This window comes from Nipponia nippon, unplaced genomic scaffold, assembly GCF_047370975.1.
Source record: "Nipponia nippon isolate SJK-2023a ecotype South Korea unplaced genomic scaffold, ASM4737097v1 scaffold_4, whole genome shotgun sequence".
NCBI classification, from domain to species: Eukaryota; Metazoa; Chordata; class Aves; order Pelecaniformes; family Threskiornithidae; genus Nipponia; species Nipponia nippon.
This window is the reverse complement of record NW_028262358.1, coordinates 115,724,691-115,742,982: the sequence shown is the minus strand read 5'-3', so window position 1 is coordinate 115,742,982 and position 18,292 is coordinate 115,724,691. Positions and strand designations below refer to the sequence as shown.

Genomic DNA, 18,292 nt, shown 5'->3' with positions numbered 1-18,292 from the left:
GCAGCTCTTAGTTTAGCAGAGTTTGATTCTGCAAATGAATACAAGAATTTTTATTCAGTGCTTGATATTCAGAAAACCTGAGCGTACAGCAAGTAACCCAGAAATGCAGTCTTCTGCTAATAAAAGTTTTACGTCACGCTGTCATATTTTAACTGCTTTTCTAACCCTGACTTTCTGATCCATCTGTTACAAGTTAAAAGGTTTGGAACTGAGTTAAATTGACTCTTGCTGGTAAAAGATAATTCATATTGTTAACAGCAATCAACCAGAACAAAAAGTACAGAAGCTTGGAACATTACATTAGGCATCTCAAAGTGATGCTGATTAATTCAATAAACAAAAGTAAAATCCAATAACCACAAAACTCATCGTGAGACATTCTTATTACTTTCTTATCTCTTTCACAAGAAACCACTGAATCTCCGAATTAGCTTGTTTTCTTCTAGCAGAATCCATCTTGGAGAAAAAGGCTGGTAAAATTTGTTAATGCTGACTTCAGGATATCTGGGATTTCACTGTGTGAGTCACCAACAGGAAAGTTTCCCTCTTGACTAATTTATTTTAGGTTTTTTTCCCCTCATTGATATGTTAATGCTTTGCTTTTACTCCAGTACATTTTTTTAAGGAAGCAAAAAGCCAATCCATGCTCTCAGCCCAGATATTTTTCACATCTTCTGCACCAGTTCTATTGATTTTTCTAAATTCTGTTGAAGGGATCTAGTGTTATATACTGCAGTATCTATGTAAAGACCTTAGTTTCTCTGGGATGTTGAAAAAACTTGCTTTATTGTTTTTAATTTAAAAATGGTTGTTCTGTGTGGAAAATAACCAAGTCTGAGAAGCAAAGTCACCTTTCCTCTTTTTTTTTTTTTTATTTTGTAATGTAGAGTAGCAGACACACGCATAAAGTAACATTACAGAAAAAAATAATCACAGAAGTAGCTTGTTACTGCCCCCATAGTCAAGCGCCTTCCATTTGGGATGGAAGAGCTCCAACATGTCCTGTGCTGCACCGCACCTTTTATTCCCTGGCAAAGAAGCCACTGGAGAGGAGACTTGCTTGATGTTCCTATCGCTTTCACTACACTTTGTGGTGTTCGTCAAATCAGCTCATCTCACTGTGCCTCAGTTTCCCCAACCCCAACCAGGACAATATTTTCATTATAAAGTGATATGAACTCTGCCCGTGGAGGCTACATACGATTATCAGCTGTAGGTTTCCTCTCTCTCTCACACATACACACACACACACACAGAGCAAATGCTGAAGCAGAATAGCACCTCATCTTTCATAAACAACCTGGCAATAGTTCAGCTCACGCAGAGGAGAAGCAATGATTACAGCCTAAGTCTAAATCAACATCTTTTAGCCAAGGGTAGACTGAGCAATGGCGCAAAAGGGAGAGCCTGTGGAATTACAAAGATCAGCATAAAACAGTGCTGTATTCTTTTGACATCTTGCAGGTGTTGAACTTAATTTTTTGAAGAAGCTGAAGAAGAATGCAACTTGGCCTCTAGTTTACGTGATCCTAGCTGTTCTGCTGTCACATGTGTTTTTATATTATTTTCAAATATGATTATTCAAAAATAATAATTTGTGTTTGGTAAAACATTGCCATGCCCTCTCAAGACAGAAGTTCAAATCTCCTGTCTAGACACAGGTTTTGAAAGACCTAACTAGTTTGGCTAATGAGGAACACCATGATACCAAAATTCCTTCCCTCCCTGCCTGCTGAGAGGGAAGGAGTTAAGTGTCATGCTGGTAACGGAATCTGAATCATTCTTTTGCAGCTGCTTCTGACTTGCAGATATACGTAGGGCTTTCTGCTCTATACTGTTGTGGAAGTGGACGATTTGCTCCCGCAGTGTCAAGGTTTTTTTGCTATTTAGGAAAAGTTTATCACCAGTACTCTCTGTCTCTCTGAGGTTTTGCTCTGGCTGCCATGACTCTAAGCAGAGCCCTTCAGAATTTTTCATATATTTAGCCTCACAAATCCTCTGTGAACTAGCAAAAAGGAGAGAATTAAGGCTGAGAGAAAATGAAGTGTCTTGCCTGAGGTCATCTGGGCTGCTTGTGGCATGGAAGAACTGGAACCCTTCACAGAGGGCAGGACTAAACTCATTAACCTACCCTCTCTTTCCCCAAGTACAGGAAACAATGCAATTATTCTCAAAACACTCTTTAATCTTTTTTTTCCTTTTTTTTTTTTTGAGGGGAGAAGGAAGTGGAGAGGTTTTTTTATGCCCACTCAGTAGTTCCACATCAGCCTATCCTGCTGTGGAAAGCTGCTTTGTGATGTTAAATGACATTCACGTTATTCTTCCCAGTATCTTTGTTGTCTGCAGGGTGTAACAAGCAGCGAAGCTCAAGGGAATCGCATGAATTTTTATTCTGAGCCTGGCTGACAAAAGATATGAACACTTAATTAAGATTTCTTTCATCTCATGAAAATAGCCCTGACATGAGAGCTGCCAGTGATACTAGTGAAGGCAAAGCATCCAACCGCAACATCTTAGTTGGAACGCTTGCCTTCACGAACCATTTGAATTGAGAATGGAATCTAAGTGTTTCCAATGGGATGCCCTAACTCAAGCGAGAGGCTCCTGCCTTCTCTTCTGACTCACTCCAGTCCTGTGAATTCCTCTTTCACACGGGGACAGACGGACAGCAGGGAGAGCCTCTCTCAACTCCGCAGGAACAACGTCATCAATTCAGGCGTACATGCTGCAGAAACAGTTGGCTTAGGCTTCCCAACACGCCATCTGTGAGAAAAATGATTTTTTAAATGACGGATTACAACAAAATGCACATTCCTTTTCTATTTATTTCCATGCATGTATATTGATTACAATTAGTCCAGTTTTGCTACACTGAATCAGTGTTGATAATTAAGCATCTGTGCACAGGGCTGAGAACATTAGGAGCACTAAAGAAACAAACAATAGTTTATAATAGGATCATTAGAGCAGTCTTAGCAGCACTTACAACATGTTTATTCAAAAATGAAATATGCCCTAAGGAAGAAAAACACCAATTATGGAACACAGGGGATTTAAAATAAAAAGGTCAGTTTTAAAGCCTTTAAGTAAATAATTTCAAAGAACTCAGCAACAGCTCGTGTTTAAAAGTAGACTAAGTAGCTAAAACAATAAAATATGTTAATTGTGGGATCTGGAATATATCAAAAGGATGAGTACAGTCACCTTCATTACCTTCTCATTGTTCAGAGAGAAAAAACTCAGTATTAATACCTTCATATGACATACATCTTGGTGTATATCGGCGCAGCAAGTATTTATGGTTCTATGAGTGTCTCAAATTGGTTGTATACAGCCAAGGAAATACTTGCAGCTGCACCAGGGTTAAAATAAACTGTGTGCATATCTGTATCAACAGCTCAGGTCTGCAAAAAACATCGACTGCCGGTGGGTCAGATGAAGTTTATAGGTCCAGCTCCATACGGGAACAGGAGATCTTCTCTCCAGATCTTGTGGTGGATCAACCTCTTATCACACACATATACAAAAGCAGCACTTAGATTCATACACATTATTTCTAATTAACACATATCTCTGGCAGCACCTGCAATTCTCAGTGGGACTAATGAAGTAGCACTATTATCCACTCACAAACAGGGACTTTGACCCACAAAAAAGTAAAGCATCATTGTGGACTAAAATTCACCTCTGCTGTTTACCCTCCTATCACATATCTTCTTATCACATAACACACAATATTAATAATTTAATCCAAGGAATTAATGCAAAAGAATAGCAAAAGGGTTTAGGCGAATTAAACCCCCTACACTACTGGCTGAATTTCAGTGAAAGCCGTGGGATGTTGGTAGTATATCAAAGCAGGCCACTTTGAGCTCTACTGAGGAGACACCTACTCCGGTTTTTCTTGGAAGGAAGGACTGTCGCTGGACAATAGTTTTCCCCGTCAGGTCTTGGATGCCTGTTTGGAAGCCGAGCACCGGCTCCTCGCCCCGGTCAACCTCCACCGACACTGCCTGGGAAAGCACCGCGAGCTGTGCCCCAGACGAGCACGGCCAGGGGCGGGGCCTGCCCTGCCCCTCGGGGACCCGCCATGAGGAGCGCTGCCAGCCCTCAGGCGGCTGTGGCGGGAGGACCCCGCTCCGCCGCAATATGGCGGATGGAGGGGGCGGTGCTCACCTGGGCTCCGCCGCCGCAGGTGAACGACAGGGCGTCGCACCCAGCGGTGCTGCGATTGGCCCGCGGCGCCGCCAATCGCCTGTTGCCGCGGCAACGCGTACGCCCTCCCGCAGGCACACCCCCGCGCCTCCGCTGTCGGCGCCTGATTGGCCGGAGCGGCGGTGACGCGAGCGCGGGGGTTTTACGGCCCTGAGCCGGAGGAGAAGCGGCTGGAGAGGGAGGGCGGGCCTGCAGGCGGAAGGTCGGCGTCGCCGCCGCTGCTGCTGCCGCCGTCACCACCACCACCATGACGTTCAAGCGGAGCCGGGATCGCTTCTATAGTACCCGCTGCTGCGGCTGCTGCCATGTGCGGACCGGCACCATTATCCTGGGCACCTGGTACATGGTGAGACCCTGGGGCGGGGGGCGGTGATTGGGGCAGCGCGCATGCGTGGGAGCGCGGCCGTTGCTCGGCGGGGGGCGCGGGGTGGGCAGCGCGCATGCGCCGCGGGCGGGCGCGGAGGGGGCGGCGGCGGTGGCGGCGGCGGGGCTCCCGCTCTCCTCGCCCGGGGAGTCGTTCTCCTTCGGCCGTCGGCTGTCGTCGCGCCAGCCGTCGCGATCGTCCCCTGCCCCGCTGCGTGCGGGGGAAGTTGCGCGAGTCTCCGGAGTCAGGCGGCGTGGTCGGGCCCCGCTTCCTTCCCGGGCTCCGCTTCGGGCTTGCCAAAGCCAGCTGTCCCTGGGCGGCCTCCCTTCTTGTGGTTAGAAAAATAAACCGAAGGGAGCGTCCAGGGCATTTTAACCTGGGTCTCCGAGGGGCTCTGTTACTGTTCCCATTCCTTTTCCTAGATGGGAGGCGTTGGGTCTTCCATATGTTTCGAACAGTACTGAAGGTGTCCTTGCGAAGAGAGGAGATGACGTTTGGGGAGACTGGAGTTTGGGGTATGTTGAGAATAGGATGATAAGATGTGGTTCCCCTGAGCAGTGTGTAACCTCTGAGAGGAAGGTGAGGATCTTCCAAACGATGATGGCTTCTGCTTGCTGAAGAGCTTTGTGGAAGGGGAAGTTCCCGGTTACTCGGTTCGCTCTGTTCTCAGCACGGTGGTTGAGGAGTGACAGAAACAGGTTTAGTTTCCAAAACACTTCCTCTTTTCTGACTGGCAGGTGCTTCTTCTCTGAGGGAGCGCTGTGGTGGTGAAGCTGAACTATTAAAGATAGTTTTGAACTAAAGTAGAAATGTGAAAACAATATCGGCAAGTTAAGGCCTGGAGCCTTAACTTCCCTTAGTTCCCTTAAAGTGTCCCCTTACTGAAGTCATTTACTGTCTCTCCTTCCCCTTTCTCTCATGGGCAGTAAGGCTGTGAGGACAGCTTAAAAGCGTTGCATCATAGCTTTTCTGTTCTCCTGAAGCTGTAACCAAAGCTTGTATTCTCCTTCACCAGATCGTGAAAATAGAGAATGCTGAATTTTTATGCCTTGATGTGTAGGAGCCGTGCATAGAAACTGCTTTTACAGGCATGGGGATGTAAACTCTCCAAACTTATGGTTTATCTTCAGCAAGTGTGGGGAGGTCCTTTATTTTTTTTCATGGTCCTTCCATTGTGCAGGCAAGCCATAAAATGGCAGGAGAGAAGAATGGAAGAAAAGGCAAGGCAGGGAGGTGGGAAGTGGAACAAAACTCTAGGAAAGGGATATTTTTTCCTTTTTCAAAAAGAAATTGGAAAAAATGTCCTGCTGTTGATTAAGTTCTACTATTAGTTCATGTCAAGTCGAAAAGTAAGGTCCATTGCAGTATTGAACATCGGACTCATTCTGGAAACCCGCAAAACTTCCGGAAGTTTTACCCTATGCCGATGTGAAGAAGATCAAGAATATGCTTCTGGTACCTCAATTAAAAGCATAAATTGTTAACAGTAAGGAGACACTCATGCTTGTTATGAAACCAATGCATCTTACTGCCTTTCCCACTGTCGTCTCCTGTTCACAGGAGTATATGGATACCCAGGAGCTTGGAGGGGGCAGGGGGCCAGGATGTGCTTTCCCGGGCCACAGACCTGGTAGTAACTTCCAGCTTCTACCTCTCTTGCTGTGCTTCTGTTTCATCTTGTTGCCTGGATGCAGCACTTCCTTCCTTCCTTCTCAATCTGTGCAAGTATCTGTGGTGCCTATGGATGGTGAAAAGCATGCTGGTCATCGGTGGGGCTGGTGGCTTCAGAGGTGGAGTCTGAGGCAAAGTGTTCCTTAGATCTCGTGTAACTGCAACAGATTCAGGCTGCTGGAGGGGAAAAATACAGTTGAGTTCAGGGTAGCAAGGTGCATGCGAAGTACCTCGTAGCTGCGTTTTTCTATGAACTGTATCCAACACTTTGTTAAGCTATGCATTGAAAATTTTTATCCGGTTCTCCCCAGCTGTCGGCTGGGAAAAGGTGATAACTCTTAAGTCTGACAGTTGTTAGCTGTTTGAGCTGAAATAAGGTCTTACCATGAAGTCTTAGGTGGTCTGGCCTAATGCTTTAAATCAGAATTCAGCTATAATTCATACCTTTTGAAGGTAAAGTGCAATTTGGACAGTGAAAATTAAACTTATCTTTCTGCTGACAGACTTAAAAAAAAAAAATTAAATGGCTTAGGGTGCGTCAGGTTGTTTAGACATGTTAATTAATGCACCATTTAAGTATATCACTAACTTCAGTCTTTCAGACACTAGCTTGTGGTAAGTATTTCTAAAGCAATTTAATAATTGTACTTGTAAGTTACAGTGGGACAAATAGTAATTTTCTATGTGAGGTGGGTTTTTTTGGTTGTGGGTTGGTTTTTTTTTTGTTTTTTTTTTTTTTTGCGAGGGAGGTAGCTTTTTGGTGGGGGAGAGTGCTTAGTTCAACAATAGCTTTGTGTTACTGAAAATCTTGATCAGCCTGTATTTACTGGATAGACTGTGTTCTCGTGCTGTGCAGTCCTGAAGGAATTTGATACCAAACATAAAATGGAGTCTCATAGCAACCTACTCCAGATGTTTAGTAAGATAAGAGTTTTGGCTGTGTATTACATGTGCGTTATTCTTACGTAATCATTTCTTTAGGCATTTTCCTATTCCTTGCTTATTTGTATACTCTTAAATCTTGCATCTAATTAACTTAGCTCCTCACTAAAACAGTTATATTGCTGTCTGTGTGTACTTCTGCGAGTCTAGCGAGAACAAGGACATGATCTTCTAAAATGTCTGCTGTTGATGCTGTGTGATCAAACTGCGTCTTTTCAGCATGCTTCGGTCCATGCGCTGCTACCGTCTCTGATAAAAGTATAAAACTGTATTTGCAAAAAGATGAGTTAAGAACGTTCCTAGCAGACTCGTACTCAAGTTGCAGGACTAATGTGGTTCCGTTTACCCTGCAACACCCACTGCTGTTCCATGTAGGAAGGAAAAAGAAACCTCCTAGTCCCAGCCCCGTAATTGCAAACATGTGGCTTTGAAGTTTTTCTTCCTGTAAACTTTCTTACTAGGCAGGGCGCTTTCCAGAAACAGGAAGCGTGAACACTGCGTTGGCAAAAACCAGATCAGAGTTCAATAAACAGCCTAAAAGCAAGAGCATTGTGTTGGAGGGAGTGGCTGTTCCAGTCCGGCAGCGGACTTCAGCAGTGGAGTCAAAATGATGCAATTGGTACTGGTTAGCAACAGGGTGAGGAGGATCTCGGGCGTCCTTTGTTCACAGAACAAGATTTCCAGAAATGGAGGAATGTAACTGGTCTCAATCTAATCTTGACAGTGCTAGGAGCTCTGAAGTACCCTATTTAAAACTATTCTTTCTCAGTTTTTATTATTTCAGTATAATAAAAACAAAATGAAAACCCCATCTTGGTTTGTTTCTTCAGGAACATATTTAAGGAAAATACTGGAAAAGTGGGAGGAAGATGAGAAAGAAAGTATAGTAGTGCAAGGCAATTTCCCTCTTCTTTCCCACTCATAAAAGGTAATAAGCAAATGATAAGTAGGGATTCTTGTTTATGTCCAAGACTTCTAGTCACTGAGAGTGCTTGGGGAAACCTAGACTTCATGTTCAGGCCTCCAGAGAGATGAAGCACTTACATGACGAGGCATTAAATGTATACCATGGAGATAAAGCTCACTAATTAAAAAGCTAATGCTTATTATAGCCCCACAGTCTTTTTGAGTTCTGATTATATGGGGAGCTAATATTTCTTTTACCAGTTTGCAATAAATGCTGACTTTCTACTTTATTACCAGCTATTGGATTTTTTAATTTTGATACAAGCTACACCAAACTTCCATTAAGTTTGGGATAACTGATAACCTCAGTTATCTCAATTATAAGAGGACAATACTTAAACTACTACAAAACTAAATTAAGTTTTTTCATCTTAATGGAACTATCTTTTGAATAAGAATTAGAACATGCATTTTGTAATTTATTTTTTTATTATTTTTTTTTACTTCCTAACAAAAAGACTAGGATGGGGACTGCTGGGATTTCTGAGGTGTTACCTCAGAACGGTGCACTATCTGCTCAGTGCCGGCTTGTCAGGGTTGGTGGGTTTTTTTTTTTGGGGGGGGGGGGGGGGAGGTAGTCTTCAGATTGTGCTGCATTCTTCTCCATGTAGGCCGTTTGTGAACATATATTTTATTCGCAGTGAGTATATTCTTTTAAGCTCTGACGATGCCTTGCAATCCAAACCATACTCTTGCTGCCAGTCACGTTGACTGACCAAATTGAAACAAGCCTTGTCGTCTTGCTGTTATCAGCCTTCTGTGAAAGAAGAATGGTAGTAGTTAAAATGCAGGCTCTGGCTTTGTGCTTAAAAGGATTCCTAACTTGGAATTGTTAACTCTTAATTGAAATCCATATGTTGAATATGATGAATTGCTCAGTGCTGTTATATGATTCACAAGTAGCAGTAATGGAGTACTGGAAACTCTGGGGTGTTAATTGGCAGTGGTTTGGGTTTGTTGTTTGGTTTTTTTTAAGTCAGTGTTTTTATTCTGTCTCACTGGTCCTAATAGATTGGATTTGGAATTACTCTTTAATTTCCTGTTTTCCTTGCATGCCATGTCAGGTGGAGAAAATTAAGCTTTAATACTGTGAACTGTGCTCAGTAACTAGTGAAATCACTAAGGACTTTTGTATGCTAAATTAGGATTGCGGATAGGATGAAAATAAAAAAAGTGACAGATATAGGATCACAGTCTCACAATTCCAAGGCATTCAAGTTCTTCATTAATTCTGTATTAATTCAAGTGCTGCTTGCTCTTTATCTTGAGGCAGATAGCCTATCATGGCAGAAACTCAATATTGAAGTAATACTGTCTTCTGTCCTGAACTTTATCACTGTTTAAGTTAAAATTATGACTGTGTATAAACAATAAATGATTTAGCTGTAACTGCACGTGTCTCTCTGTGTTTTATGAAGTAGTAATCAATGTTTCAACTGCCAGAGATCTGAACCTTGACGTAGGCTTTTTAAAACAAGTGTAGAGCAGGAAGTTCTTTTCCAAAGTATAGGTTGATGTCCCTGGCTCACTCGCGGAGAGGAGGAACTAGAAGGCTTGAAAATACCTTGAGAGCAGAAAACCAGAGTAGAGAAGGATGAAACAGGAGTGGTGAGAGAATATAGTATTCTATACATTTGAACAATGGTGGAGCAAAGTAAAAGATTTAGACAAGTGGCAGATGAGCAACTTGACAGTTTGCCCTGTAGGAAGTGTCTTGCGAGGGGGAAAATTATGCTTATTTCAAGGCTAAAGATATTGGTGGCTAAACATAGTTCTTTACTGCCAGCTGTACCAGTTATTATATTTTACATTCCAAGGCATAAAATGGAGGATACAAGTGGCTGAAAGTAGCTGGAATTTCTAATAAGTTTGTATAATACATGATGACATGATAGTATTTCTACAAAACGATCAGCTTTGATTTCACTGAAGGGTTCTCTTTAGCAGAAAGTGTAAGCAAGCTTATCACCATGGTATCTCTGAACCCTAGGGGAAAAAAAAAAAGGAAAAAAAAAACCAAAACAACAAAACCCTTAAAAAAAAAAAAAAGCCTGCAGGAACCATGTGTCTTAAAAGCTAAAAGTCCTTTTAAATGTTCGAAAGCTTTTTTTCCTTACTGAAAACTTCTGTAATAGTGGCAAGTCTATGCACAATTACTGTCATTGGCGACTCCTGGAACCAGGCCAGTATAAGAAGAAATACCTGGCAGATATTCTTAAGTTGTGAGAAACTGCAAACCAGTTTGTTTTTTTTTTCTTTTGAGGCTAATTGTAAAAGATCCTGCCGGTGGTGGTGACCGTACTGAATACTGATTGGAAAAACGACTGCAGCTTGAAAATACCATCATGATTTTTTTTTTTGTTATGCAGCCTCTCTTTGGCGTGTCTCTCCAGATACTCGTAACAGAAACTATGCCCCTGTAAATCTTGAATAGATTATAAATGCCATGAAGGCAGTTCTGCAGAGGCTTAAGCTACTTCTGGCTCTTTGAGCACTTACTGTCACTGAAAGCATTTCTGGTGTGTACTAAAATGGGGAAACAGAAGTAGTCTTCAGTGGCAGTGTAAGTGAGGAGAAGGACTGGTAAGCACATAGCCAGTGCTGAATGCTTACAAATTTTGGGGTTTCATCTTTGTGTGAGATTTCTTTAACTTTACCTGTGTTTGTGTAGCCTTTCTGATAAGGACTGAGGATGTTTTAATAAATGATCTAGGAAGCAGAGGGAGCTGGTTCTCCCCTGCTTGTATTAAAATTGTAATACTGGAGAAACGAAGAAGCAAGCTACATTTGAGGATTAGAGCTGTAGTGGAAGTTTTCCCTCATACTCAGTGTTTACTGTGCGATTTACTGCTGTACTGCTGCCCCCCCCCCAGCACTGTTTGAAAGAGTAGGGTGCAGTACCTTATTTGTGCATTAAATTAACTTTGCCTTTCAGTTTGTTGTAGAAAGCAGAAACTCTTTCCAAATGTTCCTCATTGTGTCCGTTGTTGTACCTTTTCCTTCCTAGTCCCTTTTAACTGTTTCCAGTTTACAAATCTGTGCATGCAGCATCAGTTTAATTATGTCATTTGAATCTTTACAAACCCTATCCGTCCTCTTAATTTGCAAAGTTATTCAGGTGTGATTCGTTAAAACTAGCAAGTGTCCAGTGCTCTTCTGTCTTTTTTGGTAGTGGCTTAACTAAATCAGCTTGAAATTTAATCATAAGTTGGGTTGTGTTTTTTTGTTTTGTTGTTTTTTTTTTTTCTTCCACATATAGGCAAAGGAAAGAGTTTATTTCTAACTGAAATAAGACTTATTAGTGTGTCCTTAAAAAGATCATAGCTGTTGCAGTGTAAATAACCTTTAGGTAACTGATCTTTCTCAGGTGGTGAACTTGCTGATGGGCATCTTGTTGACAGTAGAAGTGACTCATCCAAATATAGTGCCAACTGTTGATATCCAGTATGAAGTCATCGGAAATTACTATGCTTCTGAGAGAATGGCCGGTAGGTGTATAGCTCTGCTGTTTGATTAGAAAATAAAGCATGCAGTATCATGGTGTATTTGCCTTAACACTAGTGTGTAATATATGCATACAGCTTTTAAATACGGTTGTCTTGTTTTCTGAATTTCTCTAATTATTCTGGGATTGAGGTCTTCTACAAGAATTAAAAAAAAAAAAAAAACTTACATGGAATATTATTTTTATTTTATATTACTCCTAAGTATCTTAAACGGTAAGATTTCTGAAGACTTCTTGGCCTTCTAATGCTTTGAGTGTTGGAGTATGTGTGGAACATCTCTAATTCACTTTCTGCATAAACATGTGTCAGTAAAATAAAAAGCAGAAAACTATTTTTAAAGATTTTTATTTTTATTTTTTGGTGATCCTCATAGATTTAAGGAAGGAGCTTACAGCTATTGCAAAGGAGCTTACTAAGAGGAAAACCATGCCATTTTTCTAAGAACAGTGGAAGAATTGGGATGCCAAGTACTTGAGTGAAACCAAAGTATTTATCTAAAAAGTTTGACATGAAACACAAGAGAGCATCATGAGCAGAATTAACCTACTTCCACTCTGTTGTTACAGATGAAGTGTGTGATGTGTACAAGTGTCATCAGTGTCAAACTTCTGCTTGTAATGACCAAGTTGCTTAACTGTATTACGACATGTAAACTTGAGTGTGTGCTTTGATTTTTCTTGTTTTTAAATGTGCAGAAGTATGTTGAGTGTGGCACTTCTAATGTGTCTCGTCTAAGTTCGTTGTATTACACTAAAATTTAGGGAAGGTCAGATCCAGCCTGGAGCGAAGATAAATAGTGCAGCACAAATCTGGATTTTGAGAGATCGGGTTTACAGTCTTCATATTAGTTGTTCGTGACCTGAGTTGAGGATCTGTCAGTTCTGACCTGTGACTGTAACTCAGGCTTGTTAGTAATGAAGTGAGAGCGGGAACAAGGACCAAATACTTCATGAAGGCAAAATATTAAGTAAAATTACAGCAGATATCTGTAAAATGTTACATGTTTTGTAACAACTGTTGGTGTACGTGGTAGCCTTAAGCTTATATGACTGAGAGGTGCTTCTGAAGGTGCTTTCTCCGCTCCTTAGTGTAAAATGGCTACCGCGTGCTTTTGACTTAAAGATTCTTGTTTCCCATGTTGGAATACGAGCTAGAGGTTTTGGTGTGCATGAAGGGATATTACAGTTTTGATTGTGCATGTGGATATTGTGAGTAACAGATCCTCAGAAGAAAACCACACTTGTTGGTTATTGCTGAGCACTTAGGGCTCTCTGATCAACGCCATGCATTTCAGACATGGGAGGACCTCCTTCTTGATGCCATCTGTGTATGTAGATGATATTATCTTGTACTGAATTGGGTACATAAGTGTTTCTACAGTGTATCTCTTCAGATCAGTTGCAGACTAGAAAGTTGTGATTCTCAGATCATCTGTTTCAAGCTTGAGAACCACAACAGTTTGGCTTCAGTATTGCTAATAACATTAGCTTACCACATCTATAGACTCTCAAGCTGGTTTCTTTCTCTGTGTCTAAAGATGTAAACAGTGCTTGCTGTAGGAGAACGAGTATAATCTAACTCGTGGAAAGCAGCTGTGCTTCTGTCATCAGTAACTGTGATGCACAAGGAGAATCTTTTTCTATCCTTCAGTTTCCATGAGTGTCCTGGATTCTTCTACCACTTGGCTTCTGTTCAGCTGCCTTTTCTTATAAATAATGGGATACCTTCCACACAGTGATTTCCTGTTTTCCATAGTGTTACTGAAGGAGCAGTGCTGCTCTCGCTGCCAGTGACCGAATGCCATAATCAAACCTTTTTAAAGCGTAAAGGTTGATACTGTTATAGCTTCACTTAAAATTCTTTCCAGTTGTAAAGTTAATCACCCACATACTTTTAGCACTGACATATATTGCAAATCAGCATCATTATGTTGCATTACTGTCAAACTATGTCAGGCTTCTAATTGGTGTGTCTGAGCTTTATTCAGGCTTTTGATTAAGGCAGAAGGATTTTTCCAAACGCCTGCTGGTTTTCTTGAACCAGGTCTTTTTCCATTAGGAGAGGTCAAGTTACTCAATTCTGCTGCTGCACAGATGAAACAGTTGAGTGAGAACAGATCATAGTAATGGATGGAGCTTGTGTACCTGTCAGCTGCAGTGTGACAACTTCAGGAAATGACTGATGCTTATTGTTTTTCTTTTAATGCAGAAAATGCCTGTGTTCTATTTGCTATCTCCCTCCTCATGTTCACAATCAGTGCAATGATGGTGTACGGTGCAATCGCTGTAAGTATATTTATAGTATGTGGTTTTAAACTTGCTACTTGAATTTTTTAATGAAATACCTTACAGGCTGCTGCTTTTTTTTTTTTTTTTTTTTTTTTTTTTTCTCCTTCTTTGCATCGTGTAGGCTGGCTGATCCCATTTTTCTGTTACCAACTGTTTGACTTTGTGCTCAGTTGTCTGGTTGCCATCAGTTCTCTAACCTACTTGCCCAGAATCAAGGATTACCTGGATCAGTTGGTAAGTGTTTGTTCAGCTGAAGCTGATATTTTACATTTGAAATTAAGCTTTGGTTTAATTGGATAAATGACTGAGCTATAGTTACCTTCCTGTGTATACAAAAGAGGAATTCAGGCTGCAGCAGCCATAGCGGATGATTGCTAGGGTGGTTATGAGAATGAGCGCTTATCAGAGGTGGAAGGGCCAAAGGTGTCGTTGCTTCCCTAAAAGGGAAGCCGGGAGAGTAAAGAAAGAATTGTGAGCGGAGTTGTTGGTTTAAATTCTCTGCTACATTTGCGCTCAAAACAAACATGTTTCTAACCCTTTAAGCGATGTGGTTCTGTGGCAGGCTTGCTACTGCAGATGAAAAATGTGTTGACCCTTATTTGGTGAGGGAGGGGAAGAAGAGTATAGGTAAGGATTCATATGATGTAGGGTCCTACAGCATTATGGGATGGAATCTGAGATTCTGAGGGTTCCTTTTTACCTTCTGTATGACTCTCTCATTTTGCAACAATACCTTCTAAGGAAACCGTAATGGAGTTGTCATTAGCACTGCCTTGGTTTTAACTGCAAGAAGACTCAATGGATTGAATACACTGTCGGTTAACAGGGATCACAAGCTCTTTCTGGTTGGTGTTTAGATCTGTTTAAGTAGATGTTCAAAAAAAACAAACACTTTTAAAACAGAGATAAAAAATCGGATTGGTGTTAGAGAGAGGCTTTGTTACTGTGGTCAGGGAAAGAGACGAGTCTGAAATTTGCAGAAACTCTTTGTTTTGGCTCTTCTGAAGTTTGGGAGGCAATTTTTTTTCCTTTCTACTCCGCACACATGTACGTTACTGGTTGGACTGACAGGAGGTAATTAATACTAAGTCATTAGAGTTATCAAGTAGAGGACCGTAAGTACAAAATCTATATTAGCATGAGATTGAGGGAGTGACTAGGAACATATACAGAAGCCTTGTACTGTCCAGGTAATGACCTGTTCTTGCAGGACAGAGGCAGGATAAATACTGTGTTTTGTGGGAGGATAAAGAAGAAACTAGTGAGAAACGGAACTTTTTGTTGTTTCTGGGGGAGTAGTTTATGCAAGAGTTTTTCTTCATTTGGTGTGACATTTGGATGTCCTCCTGTCATATTTGTGACTGTGCAGGGTTTGTGCTTATCTCCTCCCTTTCTCTCCCTCCCTTCCCTACTTTTTTTAACTAGCCGGATTTCCCTTACAAAGATGATCTCCTTGCCTTGGACTCCAGCTGTCTCTTGTTTATTGTTCTGGTGTGCTTTGCTTTATTTATCATCTTAAAGGTAAGTTAAAATTTCAGCATATGTCTGTTTCATGAGTTACTATGTTAAGATGCTGTCAATCTGAGTTAATTCTCAATGCTGAATTAAGAACTCAGCTGACTTCTTAATGCTGAGTTAAAAACTTCTTTGAGCAGAATCATTAGGATGTTCAATTATGATATGACTGAAGTCTTACATTTTGTGTATTGGTGTTTTCAGCTAACTTGTTTGTATGCAGTGGGCATGTTTATGCAGCTCTGCCCTTCCTGAGTAGGAAGCAGGAATGCACAAGGACTTCAAACACCACCTTTTTGCATATGTGGAGATAAATTTAATATTTCTAATTAAGCCTGTAGTGAAACAATATTGAGTTACTGCATACAAGTTTTCTAAACAAAACTTTTAAAATCTCTCACTGTGCCTGACAAACCAGGGTGCATGTTTTGGAAGGAGGAAATGCACAGGTTAGTTCAGAGCTGCATCTTTCTTCCTACTGAAGGGTGATATTACCAGTTATTTTCTTTTTGATGATCTAAATACAGAGGCATTCATTTGAATTACAAACACTTGTGCAGACAAAGCATTTTAGAGAAATGAGTTGATAATATATATTGGCCATGACAATATTGCATTCAGATTGAATTTAAGAGGAAAAAAAAAATGAAGTAATGAAAAATTATTTTACTAATTTTCTATACTTTGTCCAAGAGGAATGTCTGACTGGCAGGAGTGGAAGCCTAATACAGTAGATGATATTTTTGTATTGATTGGGAAATTTGGTGCTTTGTGTATAACCACGTGCTAACTTGCCAATGAAAAATTCAGAGAGATTAATGTTATACAGATTAATAATAATAAAAAAATCTAATCCTCATCAGAGCATGATAGTATGTCTTTCTACAGCAGTTAATGTTGACTTAAAGTCCAGGCTACTTTGCTCTACCGTCTTCTCCTTGCCACCCCAGTTGCGCGAACACACTGGTAGCTGAACAAATACCAGGGGTGAGTGGGATTGTGCTGTTGGCCTCTCCTCCTCCTCCTGGCAAGTTTGGACTGAGATCCACAGAAGCATAAGCCAGTTGGGGATTAATTTCATTAGCACTGCTGAGTTGAATGGATCTGTGAACACTTTTGCTAAAACCTGTGTAGTTCATCCTCTCTGAATCACTGTGGTAGCAAAGCTAAATGGGGAACAACATAAGTAGGTGGCTAAATCTGTGAAGTAGCAATGTTTCCTCAGATATGTATCACCGAAGTTGATTTATGCTCCTTTTTGTCATATGAATGTAATCCAGCATCTGATTTCTGAATCGGCTAATGCATATGAGGTCTTTAAAAAGAGAAATCTCTCTTCTTTCAGGCATATCTAATTAACTGTGTATGGAACTGCTATAAATATATCAGCAACAGAAATTTGCCAGAGATAGCTGTGTACCCTGCTTTTGAAGCTCCTCCACAGGTAAAACCTCTCTTTGAGGTAAAAGGAACCAGCATTGTTTAATTTTGAAGTAGAAAACCACCATATCCATATATCTTTACAAGCTTTCTAAACAAAGACTGGGAAGATTAAAAAAGTTAATGCAGCTAATGTTACGGTGGGTTATTTCTTAGTTACATTCTTATAGTGCATAAAATAGGTTTTGTAGAGAAAAGTCTTTAAATGTTTTTCTTGTAGTAGAGTGAAGTTTTCTGACTGTACCAGTTAAAACCTTCCTTGCCGCTTTGCAAAAGCAAGTGGCAAGGCAGTGGGGTGGAATCAGTGACCTGGGGTTAGGTTCAGCAGAGCAGTAAACTACTGTTGCGCCTTCTTTCACTTCCTCACTAACATACTAGAAACAGCAGTAAGTTCTTAAAAACATTTGCCTGCAACAGAGGATTAAGTTGCTGGTGAGGCATGTATGTTCTTGTTCTGGGTTTGTGTTTTTTATGTGTGTTTTTTTTTTTTTTTATTCCTAAGCCTTCTGCATTAATCTCTTCAAAATGTCTTCTTTTTAGTATGTTCTGCCAACCTATGAAATGGCAGTGAAGATGCCTGAGAAGGAACCTCCACCTCCCTACATACCTGCCTGAAGCAATTTTTATGTTAATTAACATCTGTACCAGCTTCCTGGGGGTTTTGTCTTTTTAATCTTGCAAAACTGCTTAAGTAATAGAAATATTCAGGGCTTTAGGAGCAAACTGTTCTGTTTAAAATACGTTTGATATAAACTTACTAAGCAAAACACATCTGGGAATGATTTTGTTTGCTTTAATTTTTGTTCTCCTTAATGCTCTTAAACATTTTATTGCCTTAGGGCCTTATACTGCAAGAACTTATGCATGTGACTAACTTGTGGCTTTTAATAATACCAACTGAGCCAGTCTATGATTGAAGTTAGCTACAATTATAAGTGCCTGCAGGATCGTGCCCTTAATTTATATTAATTTTTTTGTAAAGTAGTTCATAAAGACAATCTGATCGTGCAGCGAAATGACAGTTTGCCTTTATCTGTTTTTTGGAGGGGGAGGGGGTTTGAATGTGGTATATACGTGACTTTTTTTACTTTGCACTTTTCTCCTATGTTATCTTACCTTATTGTGGGTTGTTTTTGGTTATCCTACGTCTTGAAACATCGTATTTTCCAGGAAGAAGTCAGGGTGGCACAGGAGTTGTATTACAATGTGCTGCGAATGCAAAAAAAAAAGAAAAAAAATAGAACTGTGGAAGATGGTTGCATGCTTCTAATCTTATATGTATTTTCCTCTTTGTGATAAATGATACTTAAATAAATCTTTTACGAAACGTTTACCGGTAGCCTTGGTTGATCTGTTTGTTGGTTTTAACTGCAGGTAGTCCCACG

At 40.7% G+C, this 18,292-nt stretch overlaps 2 protein-coding genes across 5 annotated transcripts; one reads left to right on the top strand and one right to left on the bottom strand.

The window, feature by feature from the left end:
• Positions 1-550: 550 nt before the first annotated feature.
• LOC148053479 (uncharacterized) lies at positions 551-4,467 on the bottom strand. 3 transcript variants are annotated; one of them, XM_087774145.1, is made up of 3 exons: positions 4,177-4,467; positions 3,894-4,013; positions 551-2,763 (listed from the first exon to the last, which is right to left on the bottom strand). In XM_087774145.1, exons 1-3 carry the CDS (start codon positions 4,462-4,464, stop codon positions 2,743-2,745), a joined length of 429 nt encoding a protein of 142 aa, XP_087630271.1. In that variant the 5' UTR covers positions 4,465-4,467; the 3' UTR covers positions 551-2,742. The 3 variants fall into 3 exon arrangements, 1 of the variants encoding a protein (XP_087630271.1); XR_015708116.1 differs by lacking the exon at positions 3,894-4,013 and having other exon boundaries at positions 4,177-4,316; XR_015708117.1 differs by lacking the exons at positions 3,894-4,013; positions 4,177-4,467 and adding an exon at positions 3,253-3,875.
• Positions 4,429-18,240, top strand: LAPTM4A (lysosomal protein transmembrane 4 alpha). 2 transcript variants are annotated; one of them, XM_087774143.1, is made up of 7 exons: positions 4,429-4,561; positions 11,526-11,646; positions 13,873-13,949; positions 14,064-14,186; positions 15,378-15,473; positions 16,813-16,911; positions 17,448-18,240. In XM_087774143.1, the coding sequence occupies exons 1-7, from the start codon at positions 4,463-4,465 to the stop codon at positions 17,520-17,522; spliced, it is 690 nt and encodes a 229-aa protein (XP_087630269.1). In that variant the 5' UTR covers positions 4,429-4,462; the 3' UTR covers positions 17,523-18,240. The 2 variants fall into 2 exon arrangements, with proteins under 2 accessions (XP_087630269.1, XP_087630270.1); XM_087774144.1 differs by lacking the exon at positions 4,429-4,561 and adding an exon at positions 5,002-5,094.
• Positions 18,241-18,292: the final 52 nt, after the last annotated feature.